This window comes from Panthera tigris, chromosome C1 (genome assembly GCF_018350195.1).
Source record: "Panthera tigris isolate Pti1 chromosome C1, P.tigris_Pti1_mat1.1, whole genome shotgun sequence".
Classification (NCBI taxonomy): Eukaryota; Metazoa; Chordata; class Mammalia; order Carnivora; family Felidae; genus Panthera; species Panthera tigris.
The window spans coordinates 74,873,962-74,892,197 of NC_056667.1; the positions used below are offsets into that span (position 1 = coordinate 74,873,962).

At 40.7% G+C, this 18,236-nt stretch overlaps 1 protein-coding gene across 2 annotated transcripts; it reads right to left on the minus strand.

Moving 5' to 3' along the window:
* Nucleotides 1–121: 121 nt before the first annotated feature.
* Nucleotides 122–13,366, minus strand: GBP5 (guanylate binding protein 5). Of its 2 annotated transcripts, none has more exons than XM_007079146.3 (11): nucleotides 13,232–13,366; nucleotides 10,240–10,439; nucleotides 9,351–9,478; nucleotides 6,528–6,637; nucleotides 6,072–6,268; nucleotides 5,492–5,734; nucleotides 3,943–4,223; nucleotides 2,983–3,195; nucleotides 2,113–2,215; nucleotides 1,677–1,858; nucleotides 122–257 (listed from the first exon to the last, which is right to left on the minus strand). In XM_007079146.3, the coding sequence occupies exons 2-11, from the start codon at nucleotides 10,427–10,429 to the stop codon at nucleotides 141–143; spliced, it is 1,764 nt and encodes a 587-aa protein (XP_007079208.2). In that variant the 5' UTR covers nucleotides 10,430–10,439; nucleotides 13,232–13,366; the 3' UTR covers nucleotides 122–140. The 2 variants fall into 2 exon arrangements, with proteins under 2 accessions (XP_007079208.2, XP_007079209.2); XM_007079147.3 differs by having other exon boundaries at nucleotides 13,292–13,334.
* Nucleotides 13,367–18,236: the final 4,870 nt, after the last annotated feature.

Here is an 18,236-nt window from a genome sequence, read left to right on the forward strand (position 1 = left end):
TTGCAACTATATAACTGTACAAAAGTTTGATACAATAATTATGAAGTTTATTTAAGTGGTGATTGTCCCAAGTTCTATAGTTTCTCATTCTTTTTTCTCTTTAGTGAAAGTGAATGAGGAAAGTTCTGATGTTTAGCTCTTTAAAGTAAGATGCATGTATCATCTTGTGAGACAATATTCCTCTGGAGATCCTGGATTTCGTTGTGAAGTCTTCTGCGTTCATCTTCGATTTCCCTATTGAGATTTACGGTCTGTTCCTAAAGAGTGATAAGTAAAACAATTGAGTTTAGCAGACACTCATGTCCAGATCACTTGAGGGGAAAAAGCCCAAATCATTGATTTTTCTTTGTTTATTTTAATCCATCAGTAAATAACTGAAGACAGTCCCTGAATTCTTTCCCATTCATGTGCATTTCTCATTCTTGGTCTCCTATTGTCTAATCCCTCTCCCATACCTCTCTCTCTAGTTCCAGGAACATCATCTCCCGATCCCTGAAATATTGGTGTCCCAAGAAATATACCCTGAGGCCCCCTCCTCCTTGTCCCCTTATTTTATACATCCTCCTCAGGTGATCTTTGTCACACCTCAACTTTAATTCTCATCTATACAGAGAGGAATGTCAGCTCTAGCTTGCAGAGGAGGGTGTGTAGGTGTGTAGGAGGGTGTGTAGGTGATCTCTACAATCACGCGAGGAGTCTGAGTCTCTGATGAGGCAATTTTTTCTAGGTCTTCACAGTTACGGGGCAGAAGTACAAGGAGAGCGAGGGGACCAAGAGCGTCAGGTTGACTATACCGCCCTTCAGTGCAGAACTGTAATCTCAAGAGGTCTTGGAGCTTGTGCCTGGGAAACTGGGACCTGCTGGTCGACGGGCCACCCTGGGGAAGTGTTGTCTCGGAAGAGTATTCACCTAAGATTTTTCTACCAGGTTTGCAGAAACAAACCATTGCAGATCCTCCTCTCTGGGAAGGCAGTTTAGGTAACTTGCTGAGTCGATATTGACATTGTGTTCTCTCTCTTTGGAACTTCATTTTTCTCATTGCAGAAATAGGGACCTAATACTTGCGCTTCGCAATGAACAGGATAGGTGAGAGCATGAATGCAAAGTGCTTTGTATAGTGCGAAATAAATAGGCGCTACTGCTTTGTGAGCAATGATAATAGTAAAGGACTGAATGAAACAAACTACAAGTAAAGGCCTTCAGAACCAGTGATGATTAAGGCAAGGACATGGCATAGACACAAAAAGATGAATTAATTTAATAAGGTAATCACAACCAAAGAAGACTGTCTAGAGCAATGACCAAGATACCAACAGCAACAAAAACAAACAAGTGCTAATTACCAGGGGTTAGAAAGCTCCTGGGCGTTTCACACATATTAGTGCTTATTCTGGGCCATGCACAGTTCAAAACGCAAATGTTCTCACTTAATTATCAAAATAACCCTATCAAGTGGGTATTATTACTGTCTCTGTTTTCCACAAGAGGAAACCGAGGCACAGAACATATATTTAGGAGGTGGGAGCTGGGATTCATACCTGGGATATTTAACTCCAGAGTCCTTGTCCTGAGCCATAATACTATGCTGCCCCTCCCCTTTGTCACTGCTTCCTGCTCTCATCAATACAGGGAGGGGAGATGTGAGAAAACCCTGAGATGCAATAATTGATGAATACCTGGAATCGAAGTTGCAGGACCCTCTGCTGTTGTCTTAACTGGTACTCTTGGAACATTTCCATTTGTCTCACTTGTTCCAGATGGAGTCGCTGCCTTTGCTCCATCACTTGCTGGTTATACCTTTGAATTGCCTCCAACCTTTGTGCTTCAATCCTTGCAGCCTCTGCTTTCATACGTGCCTCTGAGGAAAAAAGAAAATGACAACCCTCTCTAGGATTAAAGGGCCTCTTCCTTCTGCTTCCCACTCTTGTGATTGCCTGGAACTGTGTTTCCCTTCCAGGAAACCATATTGCAGCTGACTGTATGTGCCCTGTTCACATTTAGGAATCATCTTTGGCATTCTTGCTCCAGTTTTCTGATCGCAGGTGAACCAGGCGAAATTAAGTTAAAATCTGTAGAAATGTCTGTCTTGCATCTCCTTCGTTTTTGTCTCACCTTCTATCACCTTTTGCCTCACTGTGAGAGCCAGGTCTGTCTGTAGGATGGTATCACTTGTAGACTGTTTGGACTGCAAATATTTCTGCAGAGCTTTCTCAGCCTAGGAACCCCAAAAACATGTAGTTAGAAGTAGGAAACCGTGACAAGGAATGTTACAAGCCTTTATTTCTTTTTTGTCCCAGGATCTTTTCCTTCACGTAAGTGCTCAGCCCCATACTTGGTAAAACTGCCAGTCAAGTCTCTTCTGTCACAGGGGTGGGTACAAGCCCTGGGCTGGCCAATCAGAGCATCCAAGGCCACTAGGTGCAAAGAATTTGGGTACAGGTGGGGAAATAACACGCGGATGTGTTAGAGGCGGGTACGGATGCTGGGCAAATATACTCTCTCCTGAGACTGAAGGCACGAAAGACTAGTTATGCTTGGAACTGTTGGTGTCACCCTGCTGCCATGCGGGGTGAGCCTGCCTGAGAATGAAACCAATAGTAAGGAAAACAGAACAAAAAACTGAAGTGGAGATTGAAAAGAAAGAAGGAAGGGGGGAAATCTATGACACTGTTTCAACTCCTGAACATAGCTATACTTGCAACGACATTTAAATGTCTTGCTTTTAGTTTAAGTGAGCCAAGGAATTACCATTTTTTCTCAAGCTAGCTTCGATTATTGGGATTCTGTGCCATGTAACCAAGACAGTCCCTTCATTACAGTGAATGTTCATGGTTGCAATAAAAGTCTGGTGAGTATGGTGACATACTTCAGTTTAATTCCACAGCTATGATTAGAGTGTAAATACTTCCTTCCTGTCCTCATTGATTTTTGAAAGAAGCCCCTTAACACTTTCCTGCAATTGATAGATAAAACTCAGAATACCTGCATTCCTTTCCTGGGCTGCTGATAGTACCTTGCTTTCAGCTCTTCTGTCTTCTGAATGAAGAGAAAATGTCCTCCTGGCTTTGAATAAATCCCCTGCGTCACCTCATTTTCTAGAGGACCAAATATAGCCTGAAGTAAAGCTGAGCAACGGTTCCATGATGCCTCCATGTTCTGGTTACAAAAGTCATCCTTTCTGGCTTCTAGCAGAGTCTTCAAAGGGATAAGCGGCCATGGAAAAACTGTTAGCAGCACTTCAGCATTTCTAGAAATGGTTCTCAAGAAGAATCTTTATATTTTTTCTAGAAACTGGAGGACTACAAGTAAGACTATATCCTTCCCACCAAAACCTAGAAAGGTTCTAAAGATGATACACTGTAGAAAAATTACTTTGCTTTTGTGTATGGAATCCCCTAAAACCTCTTTCTTTTGCTATTTCTGCTTTGGATGTCTTTAGACTACAGATCTCTAGCCTCAAGCCTTAATTTTAAATGCAACCTACTATTTGACAACATTTCTGGGGTTACCAGTGAGTAAGGGGAATGCAATACCTGGCTGGAATGATATAGTATGTGCTATTAAACCTGGAGACATAATCTTTTAGTAGGCCCATTTGGCAATCCTGTATGCTTATTTAATAAAAAAAGGAAAGCTAATGAATACCTTATGCATAAAATGTTTTAAGGGAAAAGATGACTCTACATAGGTGTAACGTGGTAAGGTGGGTTGTGTGTATGTGGAAGCTTCAGAATCTGTAAGGCCCAGAGTAGTCACATGTTTGTTTGTTTTCAGAATAACAGTGATAACTTGATCACAGAAGTGGTAATTATTATTTTTTCAGTCTAGTGAGGATTGCTTTTCATCATTCATCCCCTGTTTGCCTTTCATAGCAATAAAAATCAACTTTGCCTCTTATGGCTCATAAGTCCCATGAACTAGAGGGGGGAAAAAGATAATTACCTCTAATTGCTTCTGGAACTTTTGGTTCACATCCTTGAAAGAGTTCTTCATGAAGATTTCTGTGGCCTCCCTTTCACAGGCCCCGTGTAGGTCCAGGAGCTCAGAGAGAGTTTCTGTGGGCAGCTGCACCTTCTGGTCCATCTGCTGGTCATAGTGGGCAATGGCCTTTTTCACTGCTGCTGAGTTCTTGATCTGGGCCAAGGCCACAACTGAGTTCTCCATGTAGGGCAGATCCCCACGGCTGATGGCATTAACACAGGTCTGCACTAGGCTCTTCAGATCTTCACAGGGAGAAGAGATGCTTATATTATTTGCAAGAAAGAGGGCATGTGGCACACTGGGTAATTCTGTGCATGTTAATTTCCCAACACATTGCCTGCATTTTCTTAGCATTCTGCACACTGTTCGTGTGGCCCAAATAAGTTCCTTTGGGAAATTATGTGACCAAGAAGCAAGATTGTTCTTTTTAAGATTGAAAAGAGGGCGCCTGGGTGGCGCAGTCGGTTAAGTGTCCGACTTCAGCCAGGTCACGATCTCGCGGTCCGTGAGTTCGAGCCCCGCATCAGGCTCTGGGCTGATGGATCGGAGCCTGGAGCCTGTTTCCGATTCTGTGTCTCCCTCTCTCTCTGCCCCTCCCCTGTTCATGCTCTGTCTCTCTCTGTCCCAAAAATAAATAAAAAACGTTGAAAAAAAATTTTAAAAAAACAAAAAAAAAGATTGAAAAGAAAGTATTCAAAGGGGAAGACTTAAGATGTGTGTGATCATCCACATTTCATCTTTTTCCCATTGTGGAATGAGAAAACGGTTATATAAAGTTAGGCATTTTCATTTGATTAGAAGGCTATGGGCCTTTTGCCTCTTTACTCTTCCCTTTATTTCCCTCTTCCTCAGGTTTCTATTCTCTTCAGAATTACCTTCAGTTTTTCACTTCAGTATGTAAAGCTGGCATGAGTGTTATCCTGCTCTAGAAAAGCACAAAGTAAGCACATTAGATTACGTCTCCTCTACCCTTTGTTGGAACTTTCCTGTTTGTCTCCCTTGTCCTTTGCATACTTTTGTTTGCACTCAACTTCCTTCCAGAGTGCAGTAATAATTTACAGACTTCTGAGACGTACAGATTGTAGGAGAAACTGGACCTAAAATTCTGCTTAGATTTCTTTTAGGGTTCTAGACAACCTGGGCCTCTGTTTAATGTTTATGTGAGCTTACTTCATTTCTACAGAGAATATATCCTCATCTTGTGTCTCCCAAAGGCTGTGATATATAATGTGCTCTATTGGTGAAACAAATGATGCCAACCCATGTGGGTTAGTCTAGTTCAATGGTGGACCACTTATGGGGAGAACTTCTTTACCTTGACCTTTTTTTCAGGGTACGTTTCTATTTTGTTCTACTTTGGAGGCATTACTAAAAACGGACTAGAAATATTTTTGGTACCCACTGGAATTTCGTGAAATGCATTTTCAACATTGACAATGGAAGGAGAAACTTTTAACAGTACCCTATTCTATATGTTGAATTGAAGGAAAAACCTAAAAAAGGTACTCACGGGGTCCATTGACCTTGATGCCTCCTGAAAGAGTCTTAGTCTTGGAACGGTTGAAGATGTAGGAACAGAATGCTGCCACTTGTTGCACAAAATCAGGATCCAGCTCATCATTACGCAGTGTCTCAAGCTGGGCAAACTTCTTCCAGTGAGCAGGAGAGTCAAAGATAAAGCATTTCCTTATTGGAAAGAATTCTTTTATACATAGACGGGGCAAATTGAAATTTTGAAGGCTTTTATCGGTGCCTGGGGAAGGAAAAGTAGGATTCATTTAGTATAATATTAACATTTGTGTTAATTTATTCTCTTCAATTAAGTGTGCCTTCCACCTGATTATTTCAATACATGTTCACAGAACCTAGGCAAAAAGCTAAAAGGTAACTAATCAGGGAAAGGAAAAGAAAATTTGCTCCAAGAACAGAGGAGTAATACAGTTTAATATTGATGAGTCTATTAGTTCACTATAAATTAATATTTATTTGGTAGTTTAGCCAGGTGACAATGAATTTAACTGCCTATACATGAGAGGTAATTTCTTGTATTAATTCTCTCTCTCTCTTCCCAAAACTGAAGTCCCTGTTACCTTCCTTTAGCTTCAGTGATTTCTCCAGGTATTCATCTGCTGTGATAAGTTGCCCGTCTATTTCTAGGTCTAGGTAGAAATCTCTCAGAGTCCACACTAAGTCTGGATAGAAGTTAGCAAAGTTAGTTGTATCTTCAACCCCATCAAGATCAGGTGAGGATACTGTCCAGAGCAGATTTGACAGTTCTGTCACATAGCTGGGATGCAGTTAAGGAAAACTCATGGATATAGGACTACTTTAAGCCCATATTTAATTCCATGTCTCCCTATGCTTTTATTTCCCCTTTGGGTCTTAACCAACTCCTCATTTCATTTGTAAATATAAGGACTCTTTTTCTTGTACCTTAACACTTATTATGTTTTCATTTTTGTGTTTGATTCACAAAGACTCACAAACACAACTGGTGAATAGAGTTCTCTCTGGCTTTGGTGCCATCTTGGACCACAAAAGGATACTGCAACAAGTCCATAGCCCTCTGGTCAATTTTGTTCATAGTATTGTATACAAAGGTACTACTCAGTAGTATTGCCAGTGCAAATATCTGGGTATCATTCTTCTTGTCACCCTAGAAGAACAAATTTAAGTCATGTCTCATGGTATTCCCAGATGAGCAATCATTAAAAATAGTCCCTTGACCTACAAATGTTAAACAAGACAAACAAAAATGATTGTGAGAAACATATGAACTTTGAATAGAATAGTTCTATTAACATTGATAATTTTTATACAGAACCATATATTTTTAATTCATCAGTTCCTTTTATAACTAGTTAGGTATTTGAAAAATGGATAGTCAAAGTTTGTGGAGTAACTAGAATACTTAAAATCAAGATTTACATCAAAAACACAAAAACAAGTATTGGTGAGGATGTGGAGAAAAAGGAACCCTTGTACACTGTTGATGGGAATGCAAACTGGTGCAACTATTGTGGAAAAAAGTATGGAGATTCCTTAAAAAGTTAAAAATAGGGGAGCCTGGGTGACTTAGTTGGTTAAGCGTCGGACTTCGGCTCAGGTCATGATCTCACAGTTTGTGAGTTCAAGCCCCGTGTCGGGCTCTGTGCTGACAGCTCAGAGCCTGGAGCCTGCTTCAAATTCTGTGTCTCCCTCTCTCTCTGCTCTTCCCCTGCTCATGCTCTGTCTCTCTGTCTCTCAAAAATAAATAAACATTAAAAAATTTTTTTAAGTTAAAAATAGAGGAATGCCTGGGTGGCTCATTGGTTAAGCATTTGACGTCGGCTCCAGTCATAATCTCATGGTTTGTGAGTCTGAGCCTCACGTTGGGCTCTGTGCTGACAGCTCAGAGCCTGGAGCCAGCTTCAAATTCTGTGTCTCCCTCTCTCTGCCCTTCCCCTGCTCATGCTTCGTCTCTCTGTCTCTATCTCAAAAACAAATAAACATTAAAAAAAAGTTAAAAATAGAATTACCATATGATCTAGTGATTCTATTATTGGGTATTTACCCAAATAATACAAAAGAAACTAATTTGAAAAGATATATGCACCCCATGTTTAGTGTGACATTATTTACAGTAGCCAAAATATGGAAGCTCCTCAAGTGTTGATAGATGAATGGATAAAGAATATGTGGAATTTATATACAACGGAACATTACTCATCTGTAAAAAAAGAATGAATTCTTGCCATTTGCAACAACGTGGATCTAGAGGATATAATGCTAAGTGAAATAAGTCAGTCAGAGAAAGACAAGTAATTTCTTAAATAATTTCATAAAGACATATGATTTCACTCATGTGGAATTTAAGAAATAAAACAAAGAAAAAAGAGACAAAAATAAAAACCAGACTCTTAACTATAGAGAACAAACAGAAGGTTACCAGAGGGGAGGTGGGTGGGTGGGTAGATGGATGAAATAGCTGAAGAGGACTAAGAGTACACTTATAGTGATGAGCACTGAGTAATGTATAGAATTGTTGAATCTCTGATTCAACACCTGAAACTAATATAACAGTATACATTATTGTTGATCACATCATATAGTGATGTGCACTGAGTAATGTATAGAATTGTTGAATCTCTGATTCAACACCTGAAACTAATATAACAGTATACATTAATTATACTGGCATTAAAAAAATCAAGATTTTCAATTGTGTAAAACAAATTTGGCCTGTACACACATGCATGTATCTATTTTATTGACTAGTTATTTATTTTATTGACTAGTTATTACAGTACAATGCACAGTAATTCAGGAATGCCTGGGTGACTCAGTCAGTTAAGTGTCCCAACTCTTGATTTTGGCTCAGATCATGATCTCACAGTTCATGAGTTTGAGCTCCACATCAGGCTTCATGTTGACAGTGTGGCCCCGCTTGGGATTCTGTCTTCGTCTGTCTCTGCTCCTCCCCTGTGTGTGCTATCTCTCTCAGAATGAATAAATATTTTTTAAAAAAGAATTTAAAAACACACACTAATTCATATTACTGATCTTATCCAATACTCAAAACAGTGCCATAAGATAGCTTTATAACTACTATCTCCAATTGTTATAGATGAGAAAAACTAAAGCACAAAATGAGGTGACTGTTTTGATTTTGTGATAAATCAAAAGCAAAATGAAAACATAAAAGACTAGGGAAGTTCAAGGGAAAGATTCAGTTATGTGCTAGAGCCAGTTCTTACTAGGTCACAGGAGCTAACTGTATACATCTATTCTGAACCTGCAGTTTGTTGGAATCAGCCATGATGGGAGTATTTAGAAAACTGGCAGGTGCTACCAGTCAAGGCCCCCCCCCCCCCCCCCCCCCCCCCGCCCACTCAGTGGGCTGGTTGTTAAATACCAGCATAGAACTGGAAAAAAGTCCATGTGTCTACTGTTCAAATGTTAAGTTGGATAAGACCAAAGAGGAAATAAAAGATTTGGGGGAGTTTTGCTTGTCAAAGTCAGAGAGCTACAAGTGCCAGAACCCTGATTTGAATCCAAGATCCTCTGACCCAGAGCTCACTCCTAATCACTCTTCTCTGCAGGATCAGACTTAGGACAGTGGTTTTATTTGTATCATCTTTTCCGTATTTCAGTTAACTTCCTAACTCCATATTTTAGTGTCTTGTCCCAGTCATGATTCTGGCTTATAAATATATTTTTCTCATCTGAGATTTCCAAGTCTTGACTATTAAAAATAATAGAAAAGGAAAAAAAGGTATACTCCGTCAAGTAGAAGTACAAATTTAGAAAAACAAAACAAAACATAAAACCTCCCTGTGTAAAGAATGTTCAGAGGTGGGGAGGAATCAAAAGGGATTCCTGTTCCTTACCTTCTCTACATCTCCTAGACCCTCTGTGTCCAGAAGAACTAGGGTGTGGTCTGGCTTCTTGGGATGAGGCATACACCACATCCAGATTCCTTTGGTGTGAGACTGCACTGTAGATCCAATAGAGAAGCCTGCAAGGGGTAGGGGAGAGGTTGTAATAGAGGAGGGGATCTGCCAGTTGGAGACCTTCTTGACAACTGAACTTGGGTTTAAGAAATTCAAGATGAGGACACGTCAAAAACTATAACCAATATTGATCTGAATTAGAATAGAGGAATGGAAAAATTAAAATATCAAATATCATAGGTTGGAAATTTGATGTTTTTCCTTTTTACAAGAATGTCATGCTGCTAAAATTTTAATAGTTTATAATTGCATATATAGAAATTATTTTATTGGGGCACCTGGATGTCTCAGTTGGTTGAATGTTCAACTCTTGATTTCCACTCAGGTCATGATCCCAGTGTTGTGGGATTGAGCCCCACATTGGGCTCTGTGCTGAGTGTGGAGCCTGCTTAAGATTCTCTCCCTCTCCCTCTCCCTCTCTCCCTCCCCCCTTCCTTTGCCCCTCACCCCTGTTTGTGCTCTCTCTCTCCCTCTCCCAAAAACTAAAATTTTAAAAACAATAAAAAATTATTTTATTGACGTCTTACTCCTTAAGATTGGAAAGTATGTTTTTCCCAAGGCAATACTAAGGGGAAAAAAAGAGGTGATATGTCAGAAAAAGACCTCTGCCTTTGTTTCTCGGGACATAATTAGCCAGCTATGACCCAAACATCAGTTTTCAATATTCCTCCGCGTTCTCTAACTTCCCGTCCTTACATCACCACATTCAATGCAGGCAGTGTAGGTGGACAGAAGGGACTCGGCGGAGCTTTTTGGCGCCACTCACCCTTGTTCTTCCCAGCCAGCTTGTTCATCAGGTAGGATTTGCCTGTGCGGTAGAGGCCCACAATAGCCACCACCACGAGAGGATTCTTGGTGGCCGACAGGATCTCCAAAGCTTCCTGATTAACCACCAGTTGCCCTTCAGTGTTCTCAATGAGGCACACTGGGGCCGGCATGCGGATCTCTGAGGCCATGTTCCCTGGTCTGCAAGGGAAGAGATGAGATGGACTGAAATATCCAGTCTTACCGAAGAGAAGGTCATTTTACTTTTTGAACTTGGTGACGTACTGCTTCCCCAAATGGCCTCAGTTTCTGAAGAAAGTTTTGAAAAAAGGACAGCCAAGAGGGTCAGAGTAAAAAAGCTGTAGGCCCTAAGGAGGACTATATTATAGGCTGCCCCATTGGTTCTTAAATGTTTAATGGGCATAAGGAAATCCATTTCATGAGTTTTACCTACTGACTAGTTTAAATCTGACTCCTTCCCTTTGGTTTCTGGCTTACTTATGTTTCTTAGTTTTTACCTCCGTGAATCCTTAGATTGAATCTTTAGGACCACTATTTGCCATATTACGCTTGCTTGGCCTTTATCAGCTTGCTTCACTCTCATTTAGGGCTATGTCTAGTCAAACCATATTATGTTAAATCTTGCCATGTCATTATGTAGCACTAACAAATCATAATTGTTTACTTGTAGCTGTACTTTCAAGGAATTTTTTTGTATAGCTATAGTAGTGCCTTCAACCAAAACTTCAGTGCATAATTGTTTTATGAATGAGGGAGTAAGTGAAAATACTTCTTAAAGAATACTTGACCATTTATTTTCTAACTTCTAGGCATCAATTCCTCTAACCTGAAGAGTTCCTGCTAAAGCATTTTAGGCTATCTGATACTCAAGCAAATGTTTGCTTTTCTGCTTTGCCTTATAAAGGGCAATTTTCTTCCATTGTAGACATGGTTATTTACTACAGAAGCTAAAAACCCAACATCTGCTTGGCTTTTTCTTTCACTAAAATCATGCAATGAAAAATTATGGATTCCCTTATTAGCCAGTGGTAAAACTGCTTTTTAAAAATTATAAAACCCCCTTCTTCCCTCTTCCTTATAGCTAATGCACTGGAAACTATTCAGGTGACAAATAAAAACAAACTGGTTATGAGCAGATCATAGGTGATCCTTTGCAAATGAGATAGCATCATGGACTTGGAAGCCAGGAAATACCCAGGCCAACCTGAACCCAGAGAGGGATTCCATGATTTTACAGACTCATATGCCAAGTCTCTTTCCATTCTGACATATATCCAATACAGTATTAGTACCTTACATTTGTAGATTTCTGGTTGCCTGATTTGTATAAAGCAGGGATCATAATCATTTTTAGACTACAAAGGTATGGGGAACTGGCAGTGATGATCTACAACAATTATCTAGGAAAACAGAAGATACACAATCAGTCTGTTTGCAGATGTTGGAGGCTTACAAGCTGTTGTGCTTTGGGATGATGTCGCTCATGGGAGAGGGAGTAGATTTGTCTGAATATTGAGAACTCCTGAGGAATAATTTAGTACTGTGTATTTCTATTAATAGAAGTATTTTACACATTGCTCCCAAATGATATCTGGGTGGCATCTTAATACTTTAGGAGAGCCCAGTCTCCAAAATATCTTTGCAAATTCAATGTGTTCACACCGACATATAACTATTGTTTTGCCATCCCTAACCCGAACTGTGATGTGTGCTCTGAGATGCATCCTTCTTAATTTTGTTAGAGCCTCATAAACTTTTGTAAATAAAAACAGTGCAAGAATGGATACGCACACAAACACACACAAATATACATTTTGGCTTTGAAGTAAGGCAGACTTGATTTTCAGTACCAGCCCTACAACTGGCTATCTGTATGATACTGGCATTTCTACTCAACACTCTTAGCCTGTTTGTGAAAAAATGGAAGTAAATAAAATAGTTGTATGTACCAGTATAACTGCTAGCTTAAAAAAAGAGAGCTGCAGGAGATGGGGAAAAAGTATAAAGAAGGAAAATGTGAGGAAATATAGGAGAAAAAGTTCAGAAGTACTAAGTGATGAGGTATCTAGAAGAAACCATCTGTTTTCAGCCAAACAAGTCTAGTTGGTTTTGTTTGTAATTGTTGCTTTTTGCTTTTGTGTTGTTTTTGGTTTGAGTTTGGAGGAGGAGGAAAAGCTCTTAGCAAGGAGACAAGCGGAAATCAAACAAGAAGGAGATGCCTGAAGTATGTGCCATGATAAGAAATTCAAAGGTGTGAGTTCTAAGGAGCGATCAAAATTGCCAGACACTATGGACGGGTCAAGTTGGGCAACTGGACTGAAGTGATTCCATAATAGTAGAGGCAATAGAGTAGTAGAAATAGAACCTAGCACAAAAAGCTTTAAGGAATGAGTGTGAGCCAAGAAGTGAAAATCAATTAATCCAGTACTATTTCTAAAGGAAGAAATCCACCTTCAAAGTACAAGACTATGACTAAAAATGTGCAGCTGTTTTCATTAAACCTCTTAATTGTTCACTCCGAGTTTCAATTTTTTTTTTCCATTTTTAACAATGTAAGCAAGCTGTTTGCATTGCGTCTCATTCATTTCTCTTTCTCACAAAAATAATACAGTCACAATTCTTCAAACATTCAGGCTGCAGCTTGAGGTAACTTAATCAGGTTTTATCAAAAGACAAAGGTAACATAAGTGGCAGTTATGATCTCCATAGATCCTAAGGTGGCAAAGGGAGGAAAACAGTGTTAAGACATTTCAGATTGTCGGTTTAGTCCCCACACATGCACATGTCTAATCCATCAGTAAGCAGACATAGCTGGGGCTTGAGGAACTCTGCCACCTGTCTTACAACACCACAATTTAGTCTTTAATGACATCTAATGGTGCACATCAGGTTTCGGCTGCATATCCTGGATAGAAAGTTTTTAAAACATTCTGACCACTGGCAAATCTTCTCCACCCTTGCCCCAATCTTACCTTAACTGTAAAATTAGTAGCAGAGATACTTTAGAGCAGGTAAGAAATTCTGCTGCTTACATGAAAATGTGCCAGGAGTCCCTTGTTCCTCAGTTTAGCTGTGTTGGTTTCTGATATACTTCTTACCCGGTCCTGGGGATTTCTTACCACCACCCACTCCCCCAGACCTTCAGAGGTCAGGTGATTAGAATATGAAATAAAAACCAAAAGTGGTAAGTCTTCAAAACCTCACTACAGAAACTAAAACCACAAAGCAAGCTCAGTAAGTCGTTTCAACGGTAACTTCCTGAATATTTCTCACTGAACAAGCTGGGTGTATTTGGCCTGAATTCTCAGAAACTGCATGTATTAGTGGAAGAGACTGTTTTGCAACCTTTGAGACTGCAACTTGGAGATTGCGGTTATTTGCAATTTTTTTTAATACTCCAAGTCTTGTCCTTAGGGCTGTGAGAAACCATAAGTCCACAGTTACAGTGAATATAACCCCAAAGTATGTATGAATTTTGTGAATATACTATTTTTGTTTGTTTTTATATATCTGGGGGCTCCGGTATTTGGCGCATAGACATTTATAATTGTTAGCTCTTCCTGATGGATAGACCCTGTAATTATTATATAATGCCCTTCTTCATCTCTTGTTACTGCCTTTAATTTAAAGTCTAGTTTGTCTGATATAAGTATGGCTACTCCAGCTTTCTTTTGGCTTCCAGTAGCATGATAAATAGTTCTCCATCCCCTCACTCTCAATCTAAAGGTGTCCTCAGATCTAAAATGAGTCTCTTGTAGACAGCAAATAGATGGGTCTTGTTTTTTTTATCCATTCTGATACCCTATGTCTTTTGGTTGGCGCATTTAATCCATTTACATTACGTTATTATAGAAAGATACGGGTTTAGAGTCATTGTGATGTCTGTATGTTTTATGCTTGTAGTGATGTCTCTGGTACTTTGTCTCACAGGATCCCCCTTAGGATCTCTTGTAGGGCTGGTTTCGTGGTGACAAATTCCTTCAGTTTTTGTTTGTTTGGGAAGACCTTTATCTCTCCTTCTATTCTAAATGACAGACTTGCTGGATAAAGGATTCTCGGCTGCATATTTTTTCTGTTTAGCACACTGAAGATATCGTGCCAAGCCTTTCTGGCCTGCCAAGTTTCAAAGGAGAGATCAGTCACGAGTCTTATAGGTCTCCCTTTATATGTGAGGGCACGTTTATCCCTTGCTGCTTTCAGAATTTTCTCTTTATCCTTGTATTTTGCCAGTTTCACTATGATATGTCGTGCAGAAGATCGATTCAAGTTACGTCTGAAGGGAGTTCTCTGTGCCTCTTGGGTTTCAATGGCTTTTTCCTTCCCCAGTTCAGGGAAGTTCTCAGCTATAATTTCTTCAAGTACCCCTTCAGCACCTTTCCCTCTCTCTTCCTCCTCTGGGATACCAATTATGCGTATATTATTTCTTTTTAGTGTATCACTTAGTTCTCTAATTTTCCCCTCATACTCCTGGATTTTTTTATCTCTCTTTCTTTCAGCTTCCTCTTTCTCCATAACTTTATCTTCTAGTTCACCTATTCTCTCCTCTGCCTCTTCAAGCCGAGCCATTGTGGTTTCCATTTTGTTTTGCATTTCGTTTAAAGCGTTTTTCAGCTCCTCGTGACTGTTCCTTAGTCCCTTGATCTCTGTGGCAAGAGATTCTCTGCTGTCCTGTATACTGTTTTCAAGCCCAGTGATTAATTTTATGACTATTATTCTAAATTCACTTTCTGTTATATTATTTAAATCCTTTTTGATCAGTTCATTAGCTGTTGTTATTTCCTGGAGATTCTTCTGAGGGGAATTCTTCCGTTTGGTCATTTTGGATAGTCCCTGGAGTGGTGAGGACCTGCAGGGCACTTCCCCCGTGCTGTGGTGTATAACTGGAGTTAGTGGGCGGGGCCGCAGTGCGACCTGATGTCTGCCCCCAGCCCACTGCTGGGGCCACAGTCAGACTGGTGTGTGCCTTCTCTTCCCCTCTCCTAGGGGCGGGATTCACTGTGGGGTGGCGTGGCCCGTCTGGGCTACTTGCACACTGCCAGGCTTGTGGTGCTGGGGATCTGGCGTATTAGCTGGGGTGGGTAGGCAAGGTGCACGGGGGCAGGAGGGGCAGGCTTAGCTCGCTTCTCCTTAGGTGATCCACTTCAGGAGGGGCCCTGTGGCAGCGGGAGGGAGTCAGATCCGCTGCCGGAGGTTTGGCTCCGCGGAAGCACAGAGTTGGGTGTTTGCGCGGAGCGAGCAAGTTCCCTGGCAGGAACTGGTTCTCTTTGGGATTTTGGCTGGGGGATGGGCGGGGGAGATGGCGCTGGCGAGTGCCTTTGTTCCCCGCCTAGCTGAGCTCTGCCGTCCGGGGGCTCAGCAGCTCTCCCTCCCTTTGTCCTCCAGCCTTCCCGCTTTCCGCGCAGAGCTGTTAACTTATGACCTCCCAGACGCTAAGTCGCGCTTGCTGTCGGAACACAGTCCGTCCGGCCCCTCCGCTTTTGCAAGCCACACTCGGGGGCTGTGCTTGGCCGGCGAGCCGCCCCTCCGCCCCGGCTCCCTCCCGCCAGTCCTTGGAGCGCGCACCGCCTCGCCACCCTTCCTACCCTCTTCCGTGGGCCTCTCGTCTGCGCTTGGCTCCGGAGACTCCGTTCTGCTAATCCTCTGGTGGTTTTCTGGGTTCTTTAGGCAGGTGTAGGTGGAATCTAAGTGATCAGCAGGACGCGCGGTGAGCCCAGCGTCCTCCTACGCCGCCATCTTCCGGAACTCTCTCTATTTTTGTTTTTAAGGAAGCAGCCATGCTATGCAACACAGAGAATAAATGGTATACTTTCAATGACAAAAGAAAATTAACCTCCTGAGTTAAGAGATAAATGCTGAAAAAATTTTAAGAACTTAGAAAATGATCAGTCATTAGTGGGTCAGCAGTTTTTTTTATAACTGCATCTTTCATAAGTCAGGCAAATATTCAAACCAAACACTTTGAATATCTACTGCATACTGCAGTGTTGAAAGACAAGCAAGAAACAAACAAGCAAAAACATCATAATCTCTGTGAGGAAATTTCAGCCTAGATAAATACAATCTGCTACTTCCTCCTTCCCTCTAAATCCTATTCTCTGACTGGATGAATTCCAGTGCCCTATCTTTGAGTTTGGTGATTCTTTCTTGCGTTTTGTATTAGTTTTATTTTAATTCTAGTATTGTTAATGGCCAGTGTTATATCAGTTACAGGTGCACAGTATAGTGATACAACAATTGCATACACCACACAGTGCTCATCATGAAAAGTACCTTCCTTAATCCTTTCACCTATTTCACCCACTTGCCACCCACCTCTGCTCAGGTAACCATCAGTTTGTTCTCTGTAGTCAAGAGTTTCTTGGTTTGTCTTTTTTCTTTTTTCCTTTGTTTGTTTTGTTTCTTAAATTCCACATATGAGTGAAATCATATGTCTTTCTCTGACTTATTTCACTTAGCAATATACTTTCTAGATCCATCTATGTTGTTGCAGATGAAAAGATTTCATTCTTTGGTATGGCTGAATAATATTCCATTGTATATATGTACACATCCCCTTTATGCATTCATTTATCTATGGATACTTGGGCTGCTTGCATGGTTTGGCTGCTGTAAATAATGCTGCAATAAACATAGGGGTGCATGTATATCTTTGAATCTGTGTTTTTGTATTTTTTGGGAAAATACCCAGTAGTGCAATTACTGGATCATAGGGTAGTTCTATTTTTAACTTTCTTTTTTTTTCTTTCTGAGAGAGCGTGAGAGGTGGGGAGAGGGGCAGAGGGACGGACGGAGGGAGGGAGGGAGAGAGAGAGAGAAAGAGAAAGAGAGAATCTTTAGCAGGTTCCGTGCTCAGCACAGAGCCTATTGCAGGGCTTGTTCCCATGACCCTAGGATCATGACCTGAGCTGAAATCAAGAGTTGGACTGAGCCACTCAGGCGTAGCTATTTTTAACTTTTTGAGGAACCTCCATACTGTTTTCCACAGTGGTTCCACCTGTTTGCATTCCTACCAACAGTGCACAGGGGTTCCTTTTTCTCCATATCCTTGCCAGTATTTGTTTCTTGTTTTTGATTTTAGCCATTCTGACAGATGTGATATGATATCTCATTGTGGTTTTGATTTGCATTTTCCTGATGATGAGGGATATTGTGCATCTTTTTATGTGCTTATAGGCTATCTGTATGTCTTCTTTGGAAAAAATGTTAGTGTTTTCTGTCCATTTTTAAAAATATGTATTTATTTTTGAGAGAGAGAGAAACAGAGCATAAGCGGTGGAGGGGCAGATAGAGGGGGGAGACACAGAATCCAAAGCAGGCTCCAGCCTCTGCGGTCTGTCAGCACAGATCCTGACATGGGGCTCAAACTCACGAACTGTGAGATCATGACCTGAGCTAAAGTCAGATGTTTAACCAACTGAGTGACCCAGGTGCCCCCTCTGCCCAATTTTTAATTGGATTATTTATTTTTTGGGTGTTGAGTTTATAAGTTCTTTATATATTTTAGATACTAACCCTTGATAGGGTATGTCATTTGCAAATATCTTCTCCCATTCCATAGGTTGTCTTTTAGTTTTGTTGATTGTTTCTTTTGCTGTGCACAATCTTTTTACTTTGATGTTATCCTAATAGTATCTTTTGCTTTTGTTTCCCTTGTTTCAGGGGACCTATCTAGAAAAACCTCACTACAGACGTTGCTACTGCCAATGTCAGAGAAATTATTGCCTGTGCTCTCTTCTAGGAGTTTTTGGTTTCAGGTCTCACATTTAGGTCTTTAATCCATTTTGAGTTTATTTTTGTGTATGGTTTAAGAAAATAGTCCAGTTTCATTCTTTTGCATGTAGCTGTCCAGTTTTCCCAACACCATTTACTGAAGAGACTGTCTTTTACCCATTCTTTATTCATTCTTCCTTTGTCTAAGATTAATTGCCCATATAATTGAAGTGTATTTCTGGATTTTCTATTCTGTTCCATTGATGT

Bases quoted from the DNA above. Each gene is read 5' to 3' on its own strand.
- GBP5 (XM_007079146.3), bottom strand. From the start codon at position 10,429: ATGGCCTCAGAGATCCGCATGCCGGCCCCAGTGTGCCTCATTGAGAAC. The intron at 5,735-6,071 runs GTAACAGGGACT...TTCCTTCCCCAG, and splicing joins ATCACTGAAGCTAAAGGAAG to GCACCGATAAAAGCCTTCAA. The intron at 2,216-2,982 runs GTATTCTGAGTT...TGGGGTTCCTAG, and splicing joins AGCCCAGGAAAGGAATGCAG to GCTGAGAAAGCTCTGCAGAA.